The sequence below is a fragment of the Vanessa tameamea genome, chromosome 29, assembly GCF_037043105.1.
Source record: "Vanessa tameamea isolate UH-Manoa-2023 chromosome 29, ilVanTame1 primary haplotype, whole genome shotgun sequence".
Lineage (NCBI taxonomy): Eukaryota > Metazoa > Arthropoda > Insecta > Lepidoptera > Nymphalidae > Vanessa > Vanessa tameamea.
This window is the reverse complement of record NC_087337.1, coordinates 3,133,272-3,154,895: the sequence shown is the minus strand read 5'-3', so window position 1 is coordinate 3,154,895 and position 21,624 is coordinate 3,133,272. Positions and strand designations below refer to the sequence as shown.

The window sequence follows — 21,624 nt, the reverse complement described above, 5'->3', positions numbered from 1 at the left end:
TCGCTTGCGCTCCCGTACGGTTCGCACGTGTATCACACGAGATTAAGTTTCGATTGCATTATTGTGAATTTGTTTATTCGTCATCATGCCGCCTAAGACTAGCGGAAAGGCCGCCAAGAAATCGGGCAAAGCTCAGAAGAACATCTCCAAGTCGGACAAGAAGAAGAAGAAGCATAAGAGGAAGGAGAGCTACGCAATCTACATTTACAAAGTACTGAAACAGGTACATCCCGACACCGGTATCTCGAGTAAGGCCATGTCGATCATGAACTCTTTCGTGAACGATATCTTCGAGCGCATCGCCGCCGAGGCTTCTCGTCTCGCTCACTACAACAAGCGATCGACGATCACCTCGAGGGAGGTGCAGACTTCGGTGAGGCTTCTTCTGCCCGGCGAGCTCGCCAAGCACGCCGTGAGCGAAGGTACTAAGGCCGTAACGAAGTACACGAGCTCCAAGTAAACGAAGCCGTAGTAGAACGCTACGATTTATGAAGGAGATAATAATAAAAAGGCCCTTTTCAGGGCCACAAAGAGTTTCGATAAACAATAATTTAAAGTTTCAAACGATTTAGCCGTCGTTTATTATTATTATTATTATTATCATCAAATAACAATAATACTACATGTTTATTTATTAACATATTTAATCGATTAATTATACACATATATAATACACACATACATACTCTGATAAGATTCCTAATTATTAACATATACAAAAACAGTTTTCTTTTCTTTACTAGTCTTGAATCGAATTTTAATTAGAGATATATAATATATTTGATCGTCGTAGTTACCTTCCTGTAGAGCTGTAGCGCTGTAAGCTCGAAGCCGCCGCCGTACTGTCGATTCCGTCGATCTTCTCATTCATTTCGATCTCGTATCATATATATCCTGCGTTTAACTCGTTCGACGTAGGCCGATGATATCTGAAAGAATAATAATATTAATTCATTAAAAATATATCTAATAATAATAATAATAATAACAACAACTCAAACATGAATTTTTCGCATCGATCAGTGAACGCGTGAGAGAGAACGTGCATAGCGTAGAGAGAGAGAGAGACGGATATATCGAATCGTCATCGCGGCGGTCCCTCTAGCCGTAGTAGAACTCGTATATAAGCTAACGTTCCTTTACAAAAATTTTAATCCGTCGACTACGTTCCCTTCGTGCGGACGTGTCTAGAGACGTCTCTAAGTTTGTCATAATAAATTTTCGTTTCGTGCGTGTTCGTTCATTCATCGTCAAGGATGGCTCGTACTAAGCAGACGGCCCGAAAATCTACCGGTGGTAAGGCACCGCGCAAGCAGCTCGCCACCAAGGCGGCTCGCAAGAGCGCTCCTGCCACGGGAGGTGTGAAGAAACCTCATCGTTACAGACCCGGTACGGTCGCCCTTCGTGAGATCCGTCGTTACCAGAAGAGCACTGAGCTTCTGATCCGCAAACTGCCATTCCAGCGTCTCGTTCGTGAGATCGCTCAAGACTTCAAGACCGATCTCCGTTTCCAGAGTTCCGCCGTAATGGCCCTGCAGGAAGCAAGCGAAGCTTATCTCGTCGGTCTCTTCGAAGACACGAACCTGTGCGCTATCCACGCTAAGCGTGTGACGATCATGCCTAAGGATATTCAATTGGCGCGCAGGATCCGAGGAGAACGTGCCTAATTGCGTCTGCGTCGTCGTCGTCGCAGTCTCATTTGCACAATTCTACGTATAGAAAAAAATAAATAATAATAATATACGCAGTATCATATGCAGATAGACTGCAAGTAAACATATTCAAAAAGGCCCTTTTCAGGGCCGCATATATATCTAAAAACAAAGAAAAAAAAAATTTTTTTTTTTTTTTCGTCGTCCGTTTCAAACGTAACAAAGTCGTCACGAAAAACCTACTCACAAATAACAATAATTATTTTTATATCAAAATTATCATAAACACGTTACACATAATTCGAAATATCAATACGCACATACGTAAACGTTGTGTATTTTATACTATTATTGTAAATAAATATGTATATTTCAATCGAATACGAGAACGTGAGAGGTGAGTGTATGTGTGATTACATATATTATTACGATCTTATGACGATATATTGATCGTTAAGAGCATAATTGTAAATATTAAATATTATTGCAAAGATATCAATTTTGAAGAACACAAAAATATCTCACCCCCCCCCCCCCCCCATTCTCCCGATAAACAAGACACATACATGAACTCCCCCCTTACCCCATCCCCTCGGCCGCCATCCCTACCATAGCTTTTTCGACTGCACGCTGTCTCTATCAGTCTTTCTCTTTCTATCTAATGGCACTTAGATATCGCCATCTCTTTCGCACACGGAGCGAACGACACGCATACGTGTGTAGTTAGTCGAGCGCTTATATATCAGTCGAGCGTAGAACGACGAGACTACCATAAAGTGATCGTCTCTGATCGACAGCGGACGGATTTCTGTACGTCTTTCTTTGCCGTTCAGATTAAACAAGACAAACCGAAGACAAGAAAATGACCGGTCGCGGTAAAGGTGGAAAGGGTCTGGGGAAAGGAGGCGCGAAGCGACACAGGAAAGTGCTCCGTGATAACATCCAAGGTATCACGAAACCGGCCATCCGTCGTCTCGCACGCAGAGGCGGTGTGAAACGTATATCCGGTCTGATATACGAAGAGACTCGCGGTGTCCTCAAAGTGTTCCTCGAGAACGTAATCCGCGACGCCGTCACCTACACCGAGCACGCGAAGAGGAAGACCGTCACCGCCATGGACGTAGTGTACGCCCTGAAACGTCAGGGACGTACTCTGTACGGTTTCGGCGGTTAAAATGTTTTCGATGTTTTATTTTGAAAAATTATACAAAAAAAAATTAATAATTTACAAATAATACTGCGAAAACTAAATATAAAAAAGGCCCTTTTCAGGGCCGCATATGGATCTGTTTATACATACTACATACACATTGAATACTCGTTTCAATCGTTCAATGACGTCTATTAAACATAATAACATAATACATATTAATAATAATACGAATATAAGAGTAAGAGCTCTAAGCGTGTAAAACGATCGTATAGATAAGATACGATGACGACTACGACGTAATACCGACCGATCGTTAACGTAGAATATACTTTACCATGCATCTGAATGAGTGTGTAATTTAATTTATTTAATTTTAAATTTCTGTTTACAATTCAAACGTTATTATATATGACTAATTATTCGTCTTCGTCGTCGTCGTCGTCGTCGTTCTTTCGGCTCTACTTCACGCGCTACGAACGCGCCTCCAACAATATTTCGCACGCCTCGAGGCTCGCCTCTAAACGTAGCTCTTACACTAGATTACTGTAGATTATTTTTATTATTTATACGATACTGTGGTCTCTCTTTCGAAACACGTATTATTTATCTATCGTAATAGTTTATATTTTATATATTATTCGATAAGTATTCACATATCAGACAACATTTTCTCGTGCTTCTTATATCGACTCGCGTAGTAGTGTGTTTTACGAACGTCGACTTGGAACACGCTAAAATTGTTAGTAAATTATCGAATAAGAGTTGCGCTTTTATACATTATCAGTGAGGTATCTTCGCTTTCAATATGTCGATAGAACGAAACGTTTAAAACTATTTTAATAGAATAAAATAACTTTTAAACGAGGCTCTAGGTACGCGACTAGAACTATAACGAATTTAAACGCGATTCGTACACATCGTTGTCGAACTGTGCTACGAATTCGACTTTCAAACGATCGATAGGTTCAAGAGGTATCTTTTTGTGTTATAGAACGGTCAAAAACTACTTTAAATTATATAAATATCGCATTCGAAAAGATACCTGTTAGTGAAAAGTTTTAAGCGTTCGTACGAGAAATTGTCTAGCGACATCGCGGTTCTCCTTACGGTATTGCTCGGACTCGACTTACCACTAGCGACCTCTCCGCCGCGTCGATCTCCGTCCGATATCAGACACGTTTTATATCGTTATACGTTGTTATCCCACGGTACAACTGCTACTACAACTATTAATATTTATCTTTCGTGTGATTGTGTAGTGAGTTTATTAAATAAAATAAAATAAAATGGCCGACACAGCTATAGCAACCGAAGCGCCGGCACCGGCGACCCCTGCGAAGAAACCGAAGGCGTCCGCGGCCGCCGCCGGTGGCGCCGCCGCCAAGAAACCGAAGGCGAAACCTACTCATCCTAAAACATCCGAAATGGTGAACAGCGCCATCAAAGAGTTGAAGGAACGTAGCGGTTCGTCGCTTCAGGCGATCAAGAAATACATCGCGGCTCAATACAAAGTCGATTCTGAGAAATTGGCTCCGTTCATCAGAAAGTATCTCAAGAGCGCCGTCGAATCGGGTGCACTGATACAGACGAAGGGCAAGGGCGCATCGGGTTCGTTCAAACTAGAGTCGAAATCGTCCGCTTCGAAGAAACCGGCGGGTGCCGGAATCGGAGGCGCGTCCGGCGGCAAGGCCGCATCCTCGGCCGCTTCGGGTAAGTCGAAGAAGGCGACGTCCTCCGCTCCCGTCGCCGGCAAGGGCGCCGCCGCGGGCAAGAAAGCGGCCGCCGGCGGTGCGTCGTCCGGTGCGGCGGCGGCGGCGTCATCGCCGTCCAAATCGAAGGCGAAGGCGACGATAAAGGATAAGAAAGCTGCAGCCGCTAAAAAGAAACCGGCAGCCGCTAAGAAGGCCGTCGCGGCGGCCGCTCCTTCGAAGGCGAAGGGCGCCGCATCGAAGGCGAAGAAGACTGCGAAACCGCCGACTAAGAAACCTAAAGCCCCGAAACCGAAGAAGGCCGCCGCCGCTACGCCGAAGTCGAAACCGACAGCTAAGAAAGCATCCGCCGCCGCCGCTAAAAAGTAAGTCGCCTGCAGCCGCCGCAGCGGTGATAATAACGATGACATCTTTCAAAAGTGTCATCATCATCATCTACAACAACAACAACAACAAAAAAAAAAAAACAACATCATCGATGACATACATTTGTCCGATCCCATCGCGTCGACGACGACGACGACGACGACGACGAAGACTGTGACGATGACGATGACGATGCAAGCGTGTGCGGCGCGTAAATCGCACGACAAAAAGCCCTTTTCAGGGCTAACATAAGTTTCACATAATAAACGAATATATTCGTCGTCGTGCGTAATAATCTACGACGACGACGACGAATAAGATGAGTTAAAGTTTCGAACGATACGATGAACAATTCCAAAACTAATTCTAAATTTATAAAATATAAAACGTAAACGGAAAGAAAAAAAAATAAAAAAAATTTAATATTATATGATAAAAATATCCACATACCTCATTATCCATCTATAATATTTACAATCATAGAGATGGAGCAGCACACTCGAACGTCTTCAATTAAATTAAATTCAACAAACAAACAAACAAACAAACATACGTACGTACATGTTTATTATTATTATATTTTATCTTTATCAAAATATATCGCTCGCACGCGAAACACGAAAAGGACACACCACCCGCGCGCCCGACTAATTTCACTTTATTAATATTATTTTTTATTTCGTTGTTATGACTCTTCCTTTCTTTATCTCTTTCTTTCTTTGTTCAAAAAAAAAAAAAAAAAATTAAATAAATATATACAATTTTTACTTCATTTTTCTATTCGCATTCGCATTTCGAAACCCCCCGACCCGCCCCGCCCCGCCCCGCCCGACTGCCCGACTCTCCCGAAACTCGACATCATTCATCGTCGTAATCTTAATACTATACTGTATACACTAATAAGAAACAGAAATTTAACAATTTACAATTTCAATACAATCAAACAGAGTCAGAGTCTCTCTCGATACCACCGCACCGATAGACGCGACTACGTTCCGAGTATAAAAAGGGGACGGAGTAACGCGACCGTTTTACTGTTCACCGCGCTCCCGAGCCGTACGCACGCGTTCCGCTCTCTCATATTTATATTTGCGTTGCTAATTTTTCATTAATTCTCTATAATCATGTCCGGTCGCGGTAAAGGAGGCAAAGTCAAGGGGAAGGCAAAGTCGCGTTCGAACCGTGCCGGTCTACAGTTTCCGGTCGGACGTATACACAGACTCCTCAGGAAGGGTAACTACGCAGAGCGCGTCGGTGCCGGTGCACCCGTGTATCTCGCGGCCGTCATGGAATACCTAGCCGCTGAAGTACTCGAGTTGGCCGGCAACGCCGCCCGCGACAACAAGAAGACCAGGATCATACCGAGACATCTACAGTTGGCGATCCGTAACGACGAGGAGCTGAACAAGTTGCTCTCGGGCGTGACTATCGCACAAGGTGGCGTCCTACCTAACATCCAAGCCGTACTTCTGCCCAAGAAGACCGAGAAGAAGGCTTAAACACTTGTGTGCGGTGACGTTGCGGAACGGTCGTCGTCGTCGTCGTCGTCGTTATTGTAGTCATCAAATTTGTTATTATATACATTGCGATGTTACATGCGAACGATCGAACGAACGAACTCGTTCTTCATCGTGATAACGAATAAAAAGGCCCTTTTCAGGGCCACAAAATATATCTGATATGCATTAAAAAATGTTATGTTTCCTAAACGATTATGACGTCTCGACGTTGATTACATGTCATTCGATATTTTATACGCACCATTTAAACGCTCGTTGAACTCTTTAGTTGAACGTAGAGAATCACTACTAACACTAACACTACTACTGCTGCTGCTGCTATTACAGTGTACGCTACGACGATAGAATATATATACACATTAAAATTATTTTATTATTTACGATAATTATTAAATAATATTTCGATCTAAAATTTTCAATCATCATAATAACTATAACTGTCTGAGCTGTCTGTCTTATAGAGAGATGATATATTTTATTTGTTGTTATTAATAATATTTACATATAAATCGATTAGATGATATAAACATTCTAAATTTTAAAATAATATATTAATGATTTCAGCTTTAAGTCTATTCGTATAGTAATCATGATCATAGAGATGCGGTCGGTGGGGTAGGGGAGGGAGGAATATTTTTCGTATCGTTTTAAAACGAGAACCTAATAACACTCTCCCCCTCTCCCTCTACTCTCCGCCCCTCTCGTACTAAGCGCGACGATCGTTTCTGATTGGTCGATAGAGTTCTGCGTCTGTATGCCGCACCGTATGCGCGAACGCTACGCGTGCCGCGCGGGCCTTATTTAAACAAAATCCGAGAGTACGAAACGATACTCTCCAGTTTCGCTTGCGCTCCCGTACGGTTCGCACGTGTATCACACGAGATTAAGTTTCGATTGCATTATTGTGAATTTGTTTATTCGTCATCATGCCGCCTAAGACTAGCGGAAAGGCCGCCAAGAAATCGGGCAAAGCTCAGAAGAACATCTCCAAGTCGGACAAGAAGAAGAAGAAGCATAAGAGGAAGGAGAGCTACGCAATCTACATTTACAAAGTACTGAAACAGGTACATCCCGACACCGGTATCTCGAGTAAGGCCATGTCGATCATGAACTCTTTCGTGAACGATATCTTCGAGCGCATCGCCGCCGAGGCTTCTCGTCTCGCTCACTACAACAAGCGATCGACGATCACCTCGAGGGAGGTGCAGACTTCGGTGAGGCTTCTTCTGCCCGGCGAGCTCGCCAAGCACGCCGTGAGCGAAGGTACTAAGGCCGTAACGAAGTACACGAGCTCCAAGTAAACGAAGCCGTAGTAGAACGCTACGATTTATGAAGGAGATAATAATAAAAAGGCCCTTTTCAGGGCCACAAAGAGTTTCGATAAACAATAATTTAAAGTTTCAAACGATTTAGCCGTCGTTTATTATTATTATTATTATTATCATCAAATAACAATAATACTACATGTTTATTTATTAACATATTTAATCGATTAATTATACACATATATAATACACACATACATACTCTGATAAGATTCCTAATTATTAACATATACAAAAACAGTTTTCTTTTCTTTACTAGTCTTGAATCGAATTTTAATTAGAGATATATAATATATTTGATCGTCGTAGTTACCTTCCTGTAGAGCTGTAGCGCTGTAAGCTCGAAGCCGCCGCCGTACTGTCGATTCCGTCGATCTTCTCATTCATTTCGATCTCGTATCATATATATCCTGCGTTTAACTCGTTCGACGTAGGCCGATGATATCTGAAAGAATAATAATATTAATTCATTAAAAATATATCTAATAATAATAATAATAATAACAACAACTCAAACATGAATTTTTCGCATCGATCAGTGAACGCGTGAGAGAGAACGTGCATAGCGTAGAGAGAGAGAGAGACGGATATATCGAATCGTCATCGCGGCGGTCCCTCTAGCCGTAGTAGAACTCGTATATAAGCTAACGTTCCTTTACAAAAATTTTAATCCGTCGACTACGTTCCCTTCGTGCGGACGTGTCTAGAGACGTCTCTAAGTTTGTCATAATAAATTTTCGTTTCGTGCGTGTTCGTTCATTCATCGTCAAGGATGGCTCGTACTAAGCAGACGGCCCGAAAATCTACCGGTGGTAAGGCACCGCGCAAGCAGCTCGCCACCAAGGCGGCTCGCAAGAGCGCTCCTGCCACGGGAGGTGTGAAGAAACCTCATCGTTACAGACCCGGTACGGTCGCCCTTCGTGAGATCCGTCGTTACCAGAAGAGCACTGAGCTTCTGATCCGCAAACTGCCATTCCAGCGTCTCGTTCGTGAGATCGCTCAAGACTTCAAGACCGATCTCCGTTTCCAGAGTTCCGCCGTAATGGCCCTGCAGGAAGCAAGCGAAGCTTATCTCGTCGGTCTCTTCGAAGACACGAACCTGTGCGCTATCCACGCTAAGCGTGTGACGATCATGCCTAAGGATATTCAATTGGCGCGCAGGATCCGAGGAGAACGTGCCTAATTGCGTCTGCGTCGTCGTCGTCGCAGTCTCATTTGCACAATTCTACGTATAGAAAAAAATAAATAATAATAATATACGCAGTATCATATGCAGATAGACTGCAAGTAAACATATTCAAAAAGGCCCTTTTCAGGGCCGCATATATATCTAAAAACAAAGAAAAAAAAAATTTTTTTTTTTTTTTCGTCGTCCGTTTCAAACGTAACAAAGTCGTCACGAAAAACCTACTCACAAATAACAATAATTATTTTTATATCAAAATTATCATAAACACGTTACACATAATTCGAAATATCAATACGCACATACGTAAACGTTGTGTATTTTATACTATTATTGTAAATAAATATGTATATTTCAATCGAATACGAGAACGTGAGAGGTGAGTGTATGTGTGATTACATATATTATTACGATCTTATGACGATATATTGATCGTTAAGAGCATAATTGTAAATATTAAATATTATTGCAAAGATATCAATTTTGAAGAACACAAAAATATCTCACCCCCCCCCCCCCCCCATTCTCCCGATAAACAAGACACATACATGAACTCCCCCCTTACCCCATCCCCTCGGCCGCCATCCCTACCATAGCTTTTTCGACTGCACGCTGTCTCTATCAGTCTTTCTCTTTCTATCTAATGGCACTTAGATATCGCCATCTCTTTCGCACACGGAGCGAACGACACGCATACGTGTGTAGTTAGTCGAGCGCTTATATATCAGTCGAGCGTAGAACGACGAGACTACCATAAAGTGATCGTCTCTGATCGACAGCGGACGGATTTCTGTACGTCTTTCTTTGCCGTTCAGATTAAACAAGACAAACCGAAGACAAGAAAATGACCGGTCGCGGTAAAGGTGGAAAGGGTCTGGGGAAAGGAGGCGCGAAGCGACACAGGAAAGTGCTCCGTGATAACATCCAAGGTATCACGAAACCGGCCATCCGTCGTCTCGCACGCAGAGGCGGTGTGAAACGTATATCCGGTCTGATATACGAAGAGACTCGCGGTGTCCTCAAAGTGTTCCTCGAGAACGTAATCCGCGACGCCGTCACCTACACCGAGCACGCGAAGAGGAAGACCGTCACCGCCATGGACGTAGTGTACGCCCTGAAACGTCAGGGACGTACTCTGTACGGTTTCGGCGGTTAAAATGTTTTCGATGTTTTATTTTGAAAAATTATACAAAAAAAAATTAATAATTTACAAATAATACTGCGAAAACTAAATATAAAAAAGGCCCTTTTCAGGGCCGCATATGGATCTGTTTATACATACTACATACACATTGAATACTCGTTTCAATCGTTCAATGACGTCTATTAAACATAATAACATAATACATATTAATAATAATACGAATATAAGAGTAAGAGCTCTAAGCGTGTAAAACGATCGTATAGATAAGATACGATGACGACTACGACGTAATACCGACCGATCGTTAACGTAGAATATACTTTACCATGCATCTGAATGAGTGTGTAATTTAATTTATTTAATTTTAAATTTCTGTTTACAATTCAAACGTTATTATATATGACTAATTATTCGTCTTCGTCGTCGTCGTCGTCGTCGTTCTTTCGGCTCTACTTCACGCGCTACGAACGCGCCTCCAACAATATTTCGCACGCCTCGAGGCTCGCCTCTAAACGTAGCTCTTACACTAGATTACTGTAGATTATTTTTATTATTTATACGATACTGTGGTCTCTCTTTCGAAACACGTATTATTTATCTATCGTAATAGTTTATATTTTATATATTATTCGATAAGTATTCACATATCAGACAACATTTTCTCGTGCTTCTTATATCGACTCGCGTAGTAGTGTGTTTTACGAACGTCGACTTGGAACACGCTAAAATTGTTAGTAAATTATCGAATAAGAGTTGCGCTTTTATACATTATCAGTGAGGTATCTTCGCTTTCAATATGTCGATAGAACGAAACGTTTAAAACTATTTTAATAGAATAAAATAACTTTTAAACGAGGCTCTAGGTACGCGACTAGAACTATAACGAATTTAAACGCGATTCGTACACATCGTTGTCGAACTGTGCTACGAATTCGACTTTCAAACGATCGATAGGTTCAAGAGGTATCTTTTTGTGTTATAGAACGGTCAAAAACTACTTTAAATTATATAAATATCGCATTCGAAAAGATACCTGTTAGTGAAAAGTTTTAAGCGTTCGTACGAGAAATTGTCTAGCGACATCGCGGTTCTCCTTACGGTATTGCTCGGACTCGACTTACCACTAGCGACCTCTCCGCCGCGTCGATCTCCGTCCGATATCAGACACGTTTTATATCGTTGCTACTGTGTTGGTTGGAGACACCCAGTGTGCAAATTCCGATTTTGGATATTCCCCGCCCCCCGCAACGCCCCCCCCCGGTGCAGTTGTACTCGCCGCGTCGCAAGGCGTTGGCTTGAGGAAACGGCCGGTTCAAGTTGCGTGGAGCTGTCATACCCGCTCGGAAGGAGTACGCACGTGATCCTGCACATTTTTACTTATAAAAATTCCTGCAGGATCAACAGGAATTGACTGCCGACGCCCTCGACAACCAGCGTGAACGGTAGGAACTTCCGCTCGCGGGCGCTTAGCTGGGCCTCCCTTTAGGGTCTCACCTGGCTGGGTTGCACGCGCTGAGGTGGCGAATACCGTTCAGGCTTTAACAGGGTAGTAGGACAGAAGGAACACCACCATGTCTGAAGGGGGGGAGCCCCCCCCCTTAGACCAACGAAAGCGCGGCCGAGGAAGGTCGGGGATACCGCGGTCTGTTGTTCGGAGAGACATCTTCGACAACACGACCGTGCCCGTCCCCCGCACCTCCGCCGCCCCCCCGCGCCCCACTATTCGCATCGTGCATGCGGAGCCAGGGGACGAAGAGGAGGACCGGGACGCCGACGCGTACTTCGCAGCTGTTGTAGCTGAGACTACAACCAGCGCGGAAGGAGCGAAGCGCCCGAGGCCGGATTCGTCCCCTGAATCCACGGAGGGGGAGGACAAGCGCCCGAGGACAGACGCGTCCCCCCCGCAACCCTCTCCGCCGACCACTCCGGCGAAGGAAGACCCACCGCGCACCGAGTCGCCCGCCTCGAGTGAGGCTTACATGGAGGCGACCGAGGTGCCTCCGCATATGGAGCACCTACAACCGCCGCGATCCCCCTCACCCCTCGAGGGGGGAACACAGGAGTCTTGGCCGCGTGACTCGACCAGTTACGCGGCCTTAGCCTCGATGGCTGGAGAGACCTCGCCACCACGCCCGGACTCACCACAGCCGGGGCCGTCAGGCCTCTCATACGCGGCTGCGGCCGCAGCACCGGCCTCACCAGGAGGACGGGCCCCCCCGCAATTGCCACCATCAACGAAGTTGCCGCGCTCAGAATACCCGCCAATTACGGCGGAGTGCCTGCCGAACTGGACGCGGCACTTTGAACATATCAAAAAGAAATTAGGACACGCCCCGAACGCGCGCCCCATGGGGAAAGGGGTCCGCTTTCTGCCCGGATCGGCGGAAGAATTCCGGGTGGTGCAGAGGCACCTCACGGAGGCTAGAAACCAGGATAACTCCATATCCTGGTTTTGCTATAGTCCCGCCACGGAACTGCCAACAAAAATAGCAATCAGGGGGCTGCCCTTCGACACCCCCTCCGAGGAAGTCATCGCTGCGCTGCGCAACCTGGGGTTCCCAGCTGAGCGCGCGAAGGCGATTCCGGTAGGCAAGGGCAGGCACGGGTGCACGTACTTCGTGCAGCTCGCTCACCTTAAAGAGCAAGAGCTCAACGAGCTCTACAAGGTGACCGAGCTCCTGTGCATGCCCGGCCTCTTGGTGGAGGCCTGGAAAGGGGCCAGGAGCCCTCCCCAATGCCACCGATGCCAGGCCTTCGGTCACGCCTCGGCCAATTGCCATCGGCCCATAAAGTGTGTTCGTTGTGCCGGCGAACACTTGGCCAGGGACTGCCCGCGCCCCCTCGAAGAACCGCCGACATGCGCCAACTGCGGGAAGGCGCACACGGCGAAGGACCGCAGATGCGCGGTCTATAAGAGGGAGGCCAGAAGGAGGGGTATCATTGTGCCACCTCCCCAACCCCAACCGCCGGCACCCAAAGGAAAAGCCGCAATAAGAAGAAGGCAGAGGGAGGGCGGTGAACTGCACGCCCCCCCCACTCGACAGGAGCCGGAGCAGCCGGAGCAGCCGGACAGGGACAGTCGTCCCCCCGTCCCGGCGCCGAGAAGAATACCGGCAGAACAACAAGCGCCAGCGACAGGACCTGCACCCACCTCCCTGGCCCCCCCGGCCAATCAGCCGATCGAAAGGGGCCAACCTATTCCGAAAAAAAGGAATAGGAGGAGGAAGAAGAGGGCAGCGAGACCGGCTAGGTCGGAGCCAGCGGCGGCGTCTACACCGCAACCGAGGCAGGTGACGCGGCCAAGACGAGAGACGAGGGCAGCTCCCAGGGCCCAGCAGCAACATGAACATGAAGCAGGGGCCCTAAGGGTGGCACAGGCCGAGCGCCGGGACGCGCCCACACAACCGACAAGAAGAGACCCGGACACTACCACCATCATCCGGGTCTTCATGGAGGCGCTTACGGCTATCCTGGTAGCATACACCCAAGGCCAGGATATCATACCGGCGATCTCAGCTGGAATAGCCTCCTTAGCGCAGCTAAATTCCAGCTGAGAATCATATACTGGAACCCAGGCGGCATCAGAGGCCACATCCGAGAGCTAACCTTACTCGCCCAGTTGCAGAATGCACATATCATTCTCCTGGGCGAGACTAAGCTCTCGGAAGAAGCAGAGCTCCGCATCCCGAACTTCTTCGTGTACCGGCGCGACGAGGTCTCCCCACGGGGCGCCCCATTCAGGGGCACGGCAGCCCTTGTGAGGAGGGACATCGTACACGAGGAACTTGCGCACGCCCCCTACGTGAGTCTGCGAACGCAGGGAGTACGTGTGCAAGCTGGTGAGAAGGAGCTCCTTCTGTATGCCGCCTACAAGCCACCCGGAACGTCAATCCGCAGCACCGATGTCCAGACGCTCTTTAGCTCGCAGCTGCCCACACTGGTAGTTGGTGATCTCAACGCGAAGCACCATGCCTGGGGCTCGCGTATCATCAACTGGGCCGGCAAGCAGCTGCTCGAGGACAGCGAACGTCACGGCTATGGTGTGCTGGGTCCAGGAGCGCCGACCCACATACCTACGGTCGCAACATACCAGCCGGACGTTCTGGACATAGTGCTGCATCAAGGACTAGACTGCCCCATCGATGTTGAGGTCAACTATGACCTCAACACTCAACACCTGCCCATACTCGTCACGCTCACCCTCGAACGGGAGTTCAGAGTGCTTCGTCCCCCGAGATCGCGGGTCGACTGGAGGCGCTTTTCCTCCGAACTCACGGGGCTCGAGCTCACGGTCCCGATATCGACACCTGCCGATGTCGAAGGGGCTGCTTCCGCAATCACCGAGGCGATCAAAAAGGCCAAAGAAGCAGCCACCACACAAAGTGGTGGAGTAGACGGAAGTACCAACGGACGTCGGGACCAGCTACCGAGCTCGCTCCGTGCCAAACTGCGGAGGAAGAGGGAGCTTCGCCGACTCTGGGCACGAACGCGCTGCCCGAGGGTGAAGCGTGACCTAAACAGACTTGCAGAGGAGGTGTCGCGTGCGCTCGTGGCTCTCGATGATGATCACTGGGAAATCACCATCGATCGAGCATCCGAGCATGACACGGCACTATATCGCCTCTGCAAGGAACTGTCCGGAGTGGACTCACCAATTTACCCGCTCCTAGATAGAGCGGGTAACAGAAGATACGCCGCCAGTGAGAGAGCAGAAATCCTGGCGGAACATCTAGAGGTGCAGTTCACTCCGAACCCACCGGATGTGACAAACCCGAATGTCGTCCGACATCACGCGGCGGTCCACGAGAAAGTGGAAACGTTCCTGTCGGCCCAGATTCCGCCACTCCAGGAAGACGAACTCATCTCCCTGTCCGAGTTGCGGAAGGCAGTCTTCCGACTACCAAAGCGGAAGGCGCCAGGCCCAGACGGGATCACCAACGCCGCGTTGATGCAGCTACCCAACGGATGCCTCGATGCGCTCACGAGGACATTCAACGGGATACTCCGAACAGGACACTTCCCCGAGTTATGGAAGACGGGGAAGGTCATCGTCCTGCCGAAGCCGGGTAAAGACCGCCGGCTTCCGTCAAGCTATCGGCCGATTACGCTACTGTCGCACATCGCCAAGCTGTTCGAGCGTCTGCTACTGCGAAGACTCGCTCCTCACCTGCCCCTGCGCGAGGAGCAGTTCGGGTTCCGCAGTAGCCACTCAACGACGCTCCAGCTGACGAGAGTCCTCAGCCATTTAGCCAGCGAGAAGAACAGAAGGCATCCCACCGTCGGGGTCTTTCTCGATATGGAGAAGGCCTTCGACCGGGTGTGGCATGCCGGCCTCCTGGCTAAACTCTTGAACACCTCGGCGCCTCTCGCGATGGTGCGAATAGTGGCGTCATTTTTGGAAGGCCGAAGCTTTTACGTCTCGGTGGAAGGCGCGGACTCCCAACCGCGCCCCATCCGAGCAGGAGTACCCCAGGGTAGCTGTCTGTCACCGCGTCTATACGCGGTGTACACGGACGACATTCCCACCCTCCGCGACCATCTGCGTGAGGGTGAAGAGGACGTGCTGTTGGCCCTTTATGCGGACGACAGCGCGTTCTTCGCGTCGTCCTATCACCAAATCGTCGCTGCAAATAAAATGCAGCGCCTGCTGGATCTGCTTCCGGAATGGCTCGACAAGTGGAGGATGGCCGTCAACGTCGGGAAGACGGCCGCTCTGCTAGTCGGAGCCAAAAAACCCATGCGTCAACTCACCCTCCGAGGCCAGGACGTAGAGTGGCAGACCTCAGTTTGCTACTTGGGGTGTCACATCGACCGAACGCTGCAAATGATTCCCACCGTTAATCGGGCGGTGAGCCATGCTGCGGCGGCCCGGTCGAAGCTGCACACCCTCTTCGCATCCCGCCTCCAACTGAAGACCAAACTGAGGATCTACGGTGCCTACGTCCGCTCGCGTTTGACGTATGCGGCTCCCGCCTGGTTCGCCCTATGTTCGGCGAGCCAGAGACGGAGGATACAGATCCAGCAGAACCGATGCCTGCGTCTCATAGTCGGAGCTCCGAGGTACGTCAGGAACGACGTCATACACAGAGACACCAGGACGCCCACCGTGGAGGAGTTCGTCCGCCATCTCGCACGCTCAATGTTCGCAAGAGCGGACAACAGTGCGTGCAGACACCTCCACGGCATAGCCCCACTACATGCGAGACCACCTGACGGGCGTCCTCAACCTCGTGAGCTCCTGCTATCGCCGACCACCTGCCCCGACGCAGGCATCGACGAAGACGGTTTGGAGCAACAACGATAGGACGACGCAACCACCGGATATGACAACCACTCGGATATGACAACCACTCGGACATGACACCCAATCGGATCAGACAAACCAATCGGACATACCACTGGGTCCATAGGACCCTGACCCATCGGGTCAGAATTGCATGACGCGGTAGCTGCGTGCTACCGCTGAGGACATGCCCGGGTTAGGAGGCAAGCCTCGATGCCCGTACCCGGCTCGGCCCACAAGGCCAAGCAGGAAGATCCTCTACAGACAGACACGTTTTATATCGTTATACGTTGTTATCCCACGGTACAACTGCTACTACAACTATTAATATTTATCTTTCGTGTGATTGTGTAGTGAGTTTATTAAATAAAATAAAATAAAATGGCCGACACAGCTATAGCAACCGAAGCGCCGGCACCGGCGACCCCTGCGAAGAAACCGAAGGCGTCCGCGGCCGCCGCCGGTGGCGCCGCCGCCAAGAAACCGAAGGCGAAACCTACTCATCCTAAAACATCCGAAATGGTGAACAGCGCCATCAAAGAGTTGAAGGAACGTAGCGGTTCGTCGCTTCAGGCGATCAAGAAATACATCGCGGCTCAATACAAAGTCGATTCTGAGAAATTGGCTCCGTTCATCAGAAAGTATCTCAAGAGCGCCGTCGAATCGGGTGCACTGATACAGACGAAGGGCAAGGGCGCATCGGGTTCGTTCAAACTAGAGTCGAAATCGTCCGCTTCGAAGAAACCGGCGGGTGCCGGAATCGGAGGCGCGTCCGGCGGCAAGGCCGCATCCTCGGCCGCTTCGGGTAAGTCGAAGAAGGCGACGTCCTCCGCTCCCGTCGCCGGCAAGGGCGCCGCCGCGGGCAAGAAAGCGGCCGCCGGCGGTGCGTCGTCCGGTGCGGCGGCGGCGGCGTCATCGCCGTCCAAATCGAAGGCGAAGGCGACGATAAAGGATAAGAAAGCTGCAGCCGCTAAAAAGAAACCGGCAGCCGCTAAGAAGGCCGTCGCGGCGGCCGCTCCTTCGAAGGCGAAGGGCGCCGCATCGAAGGCGAAGAAGACTGCGAAACCGCCGACTAAGAAACCTAAAGCCCCGAAACCGAAGAAGGCCGCCGCCGCTACGCCGAAGTCGAAACCGACAGCTAAGAAAGCATCCGCCGCCGCCGCTAAAAAGTAAGTCGCCTGCAGCCGCCGCAGCGGTGATAATAACGATGACATCTTTCAAAAGTGTCATCATCATCATCTACAACAACAACAACAACAAAAAAAAAAAAACAACATCATCGATGACATACATTTGTCCGATCCCATCGCGTCGACGACGACGACGACGACGACGACGAAGACTGTGACGATGACGATGACGATGCAAGCGTGTGCGGCGCGTAAATCGCACGACAAAAAGCCCTTTTCAGGGCTAACATAAGTTTCACATAATAAACGAATATATTCGTCGTCGTGCGTAATAATCTACGACGACGACGACGAATAAGATGAGTTAAAGTTTCGAACGATACGATGAACAATTCCAAAACTAATTCTAAATTTATAAAATATAAAACGTAAACGGAAAGAAAAAAAAATAAAAAAAATTTAATATTATATGATAAAAATATCCACATACCTCATTATCCATCTATAATATTTACAATCATAGAGATGGAGCAGCACACTCGAACGTCTTCAATTAAATTAAATTCAACAAACAAACAAACAAACAAACATACGTACGTACATGTTTATTATTATTATATTTTATCTTTATCAAAATATATCGCTCGCACGCGAAACACGAAAAGGACACACCACCCGCGCGCCCGACTAATTTCACTTTATTAATATTATTTTTTATTTCGTTGTTATGACTCTTCCTTTCTTTATCTCTTTCTTTCTTTGTTCAAAAAAAAAAAAAAAAAATTAAATAAATATATACAATTTTTACTTCATTTTTCTATTCGCATTCGCATTTCGAAACCCCCCGACCCGCCCCGCCCCGCCCCGCCCGACTGCCCGACTCTCCCGAAACTCGACATCATTCATCGTCGTAATCTTAATACTATACTGTATACACTAATAAGAAACAGAAATTTAACAATTTACAATTTCAATACAATCAAACAGAGTCAGAGTCTCTCTCGATACCACCGCACCGATAGACGCGACTACGTTCCGAGTATAAAAAGGGGACGGAGTAACGCGACCGTTTTACTGTTCACCGCGCTCCCGAGCCGTACGCACGCGTTCCGCTCTCTCATATTTATATTTGCGTTGCTAATTTTTCATTAATTCTCTATAATCATGTCCGGTCGCGGTAAAGGAGGCAAAGTCAAGGGGAAGGCAAAGTCGCGTTCGAACCGTGCCGGTCTACAGTTTCCGGTCGGACGTATACACAGACTCCTCAGGAAGGGTAACTACGCAGAGCGCGTCGGTGCCGGTGCACCCGTGTATCTCGCGGCCGTCATGGAATACCTAGCCGCTGAAGTACTCGAGTTGGCCGGCAACGCCGCCCGCGACAACAAGAAGACCAGGATCATACCGAGACATCTACAGTTGGCGATCCGTAACGACGAGGAGCTGAACAAGTTGCTCTCGGGCGTGACTATCGCACAAGGTGGCGTCCTACCTAACATCCAAGCCGTACTTCTGCCCAAGAAGACCGAGAAGAAGGCTTAAACACTTGTGTGCGGTGACGTTGCGGAACGGTCGTCGTCGTCGTCGTCGTCGTTATTGTAGTCATCAAATTTGTTATTATATACATTGCGATGTTACATGCGAACGATCGAACGAACGAACTCGTTCTTCATCGTGATAACGAATAAAAAGGCCCTTTTCAGGGCCACAAAATATATCTGATATGCATTAAAAAATGTTATGTTTCCTAAACGATTATGACGTCTCGACGTTGATTACATGTCATTCGATATTTTATACGCACCATTTAAACGCTCGTTGAACTCTTTAGTTGAACGTAGAGAATCACTACTAACACTAACACTACTACTGCTGCTGCTGCTATTACAGTGTACGCTACGACGATAGAATATATATACACATTAAAATTATTTTATTATTTACGATAATTATTAAATAATATTTCGATCTAAAATTTTCAATCATCATAATAACTATAACTGTCTGAGCTGTCTGTCTTATAGAGAGATGATATATTTTATTTGTTGTTATTAATAATATTTACATATAAATCGATTAGATGATATAAACATTCTAAATTTTAAAATAATATATTAATGATTTCAGCTTTAAGTCTATTCGTATAGTAATCATGATCATAGAGATGCGGTCGGTGGGGTAGGGGAGGGAGGAATATTTTTCGTATCGTTTTAAAACGAGAACCTAATAACACTCTCCCCCTCTCCCTCTACTCTCCGCCCCTCTCGTACTAAGCGCGACGATCGTTTCTGATTGGTCGATAGAGTTCTGCGTCTGTATGCCGCACCGTATGCGCGAACGCTACGCGTGCCGCGCGGGCCTTATTTAAACAAAATCCGAGAGTACGAAACGATACTCTCCAGTTTCGCTTGCGCTCCCGTACGGTTCGCACGTGTATCACACGAGATTAAGTTTCGATTGCATTATTGTGAATTTGTTTATTCGTCATCATGCCGCCTAAGACTAGCGGAAAGGCCGCCAAGAAATCGGGCAAAGCTCAGAAGAACATCTCCAAGTCGGACAAGAAGAAGAAGAAGCATAAGAGGAAGGAGAGCTACGCAATCTACATTTACAAAGTACTGAAACAGGTACATCCCGACACCGGTATCTCGAGTAAGGCCATGTCGATCATGAACTCTTTCGTGAACGATATCTTCGAGCGCATCGCCGCCGAGGCTTCTCGTCTCGCTCACTACAACAAGCGATCGACGATCACCTCGAGGGAGGTGCAGACTTCGGTGAGGCTTCTTCTGCCCGGCGAGCTCGCCAAGCACGCCGTGAGCGAAGGTACTAAGGCCGTAACGAAGTACACGAGCTCCAAGTAAACGAAGCCGTAGTAGAACGCTACGATTTATGAAGGAGATAATAATAAAAAGGCCCTTTTCAGGGCCACAAAGAGTTTCGATAAACAATAATTTAAAGTTTCAAACGATTTAGCCGTCGTTTATTATTATTATTATTATTATCATCAAATAACAATAATACTACATGTTTATTTATTAACATATTTAATCGATTAATTATACACATATATAATACACACATACATACTCTGATAAGATTCCTAATTATTAACATATACAAAAACAGTTTTCTTTTCTTTACTAGTCTTGAATCGAATTTTAATTAGAGATATATAATATATTTGATCGTCGTAGTTACCTTCCTGTAGAGCTGTAGCGCTGTAAGCTCGAAGCCGCCGCCGTACTGTCGATTCCGTCGATCTTCTCATTCATTTCGATCTCGTATCATATATATCCTGCGTTTAACTCGTTCGACGTAGGCCGATGATATCTGAAAGAATAATAATATTAATTCATTAAAAATATATCTAATAATAATAATAATAATAACAACAACTCAAACATGAATTTTTCGCATCGATCAGTGAACGCGTGAGAGAGAACGTGCATAGCGTAGAGAGAGAGAGAGACGGATATATCGAATCGTCATCGCGGCGGTCCCTCTAGCCGTAGTAGAACTCGTATATAAGCTAACGTTCCTTTACAAAAATTTTAATCCGTCGACTACGTTCCCTTCGTGCGGACGTGTCTAGAGACGTCTCTAAGTTTGTCATAATAAATTTTCGTTTCGTGCGTGTTCGTTCATTCATCGTCAAGGATGGCTCGTACTAAGCAGACGGCCCGAAAATCTACCGGTGGTAAGGCACCGCGCAAGCAGCTCGCCACCAAGGCGGCTCGCAAGAGCGCTCCTGCCACGGGAGGTGTGAAGAAACCTCATCGTTACAGACCCGGTACGGTCGCCCTTCGTGAGATCCGTCGTTACCAGAAGAGCACTGAGCTTCTGATCCGCAAACTGCCATTCCAGCGTCTCGTTCGTGAGATCGCTCAAGACTTCAAGACCGATCTCCGTTTCCAGAGTTCCGCCGTAATGGCCCTGCAGGAAGCAAGCGAAGCTTATCTCGTCGGTCTCTTCGAAGACACGAACCTGTGCGCTATCCACGCTAAGCGTGTGACGATCATGCCTAAGGATATTCAATTGGCGCGCAGGATCCGAGGAGAACGTGCCTAATTGCGTCTGCGTCGTCGTCGTCGCAGTCTCATTTGCACAATTCTACGTATAGAAAAAAATAAATAATAATAATATACGCAGTATCATA

The 21,624-nt window shown here is 47.4% G+C and overlaps 10 protein-coding genes across 10 annotated transcripts; all 10 read left to right on the top strand.

The window, feature by feature from the left end:
- The first annotated feature begins 14 nt into the window (after nucleotides 1–14).
- On the top strand, nucleotides 15–523 carry LOC135194385 (histone H2B). Its single transcript, XM_064219795.1, has one exon. It carries the CDS (start codon nucleotides 86–88, stop codon nucleotides 458–460), a length of 375 nt encoding a protein of 124 aa, XP_064075865.1. The 5' UTR covers nucleotides 15–85; the 3' UTR covers nucleotides 461–523.
- A 649-nt stretch (nucleotides 524–1,172) lies between these two features.
- LOC135194323 (histone H3) lies at nucleotides 1,173–1,692 on the top strand. Its single transcript, XM_064219646.1, has one exon. The coding sequence runs from the start codon at nucleotides 1,257–1,259 to the stop codon at nucleotides 1,665–1,667; it is 411 nt and encodes a 136-aa protein (XP_064075716.1). The 5' UTR covers nucleotides 1,173–1,256; the 3' UTR covers nucleotides 1,668–1,692.
- Nucleotides 1,693–2,237: 545 nt separating this feature from the next.
- On the top strand, nucleotides 2,238–10,129 carry LOC135194284 (uncharacterized). Its single transcript, XM_064219597.1, has 3 exons — nucleotides 2,238–2,821; nucleotides 8,469–8,839; nucleotides 9,753–10,129. The coding sequence occupies exons 1-3, from the start codon at nucleotides 2,515–2,517 to the stop codon at nucleotides 10,065–10,067; spliced, it is 993 nt and encodes a 330-aa protein (XP_064075667.1). The 5' UTR covers nucleotides 2,238–2,514; the 3' UTR covers nucleotides 10,068–10,129.
- Nucleotides 3,974–4,981, top strand: LOC135194321 (histone H1B-like). Its single transcript, XM_064219644.1, has one exon. It carries the CDS (start codon nucleotides 4,092–4,094, stop codon nucleotides 4,881–4,883), a length of 792 nt encoding a protein of 263 aa, XP_064075714.1. The 5' UTR covers nucleotides 3,974–4,091; the 3' UTR covers nucleotides 4,884–4,981.
- LOC135194325 (histone H2A) lies at nucleotides 5,932–6,381 on the top strand. Its single transcript, XM_064219649.1, has one exon. It carries the CDS (start codon nucleotides 6,005–6,007, stop codon nucleotides 6,377–6,379), a length of 375 nt encoding a protein of 124 aa, XP_064075719.1. The 5' UTR covers nucleotides 5,932–6,004; the 3' UTR covers nucleotides 6,380–6,381.
- On the top strand, nucleotides 7,256–7,764 carry LOC135194326 (histone H2B). The gene has a single exon (XM_064219650.1). The coding sequence runs from the start codon at nucleotides 7,327–7,329 to the stop codon at nucleotides 7,699–7,701; it is 375 nt and encodes a 124-aa protein (XP_064075720.1). The 5' UTR covers nucleotides 7,256–7,326; the 3' UTR covers nucleotides 7,702–7,764.
- A 6,510-nt stretch (nucleotides 10,130–16,639) lies between the features above and the next one.
- Nucleotides 16,640–17,609, top strand: LOC135194397 (histone H1B-like). Its single transcript, XM_064219810.1, has one exon. The coding sequence runs from the start codon at nucleotides 16,720–16,722 to the stop codon at nucleotides 17,509–17,511; it is 792 nt and encodes a 263-aa protein (XP_064075880.1). The 5' UTR covers nucleotides 16,640–16,719; the 3' UTR covers nucleotides 17,512–17,609.
- Nucleotides 17,610–18,559: 950 nt separating this feature from the next.
- LOC135194436 (histone H2A) lies at nucleotides 18,560–19,009 on the top strand. Its single transcript, XM_064219885.1, has one exon. The coding sequence runs from the start codon at nucleotides 18,633–18,635 to the stop codon at nucleotides 19,005–19,007; it is 375 nt and encodes a 124-aa protein (XP_064075955.1). The 5' UTR covers nucleotides 18,560–18,632; the 3' UTR covers nucleotides 19,008–19,009.
- Nucleotides 19,010–19,883: 874 nt separating this feature from the next.
- Nucleotides 19,884–20,392, top strand: LOC135194390 (histone H2B). Its single transcript, XM_064219800.1, has one exon. It carries the CDS (start codon nucleotides 19,955–19,957, stop codon nucleotides 20,327–20,329), a length of 375 nt encoding a protein of 124 aa, XP_064075870.1. The 5' UTR covers nucleotides 19,884–19,954; the 3' UTR covers nucleotides 20,330–20,392.
- Nucleotides 20,393–21,041: 649 nt separating this feature from the next.
- LOC135194398 (histone H3) lies at nucleotides 21,042–21,561 on the top strand. The gene has a single exon (XM_064219811.1). It carries the CDS (start codon nucleotides 21,126–21,128, stop codon nucleotides 21,534–21,536), a length of 411 nt encoding a protein of 136 aa, XP_064075881.1. The 5' UTR covers nucleotides 21,042–21,125; the 3' UTR covers nucleotides 21,537–21,561.
- Nucleotides 21,562–21,624: the final 63 nt, after the last annotated feature.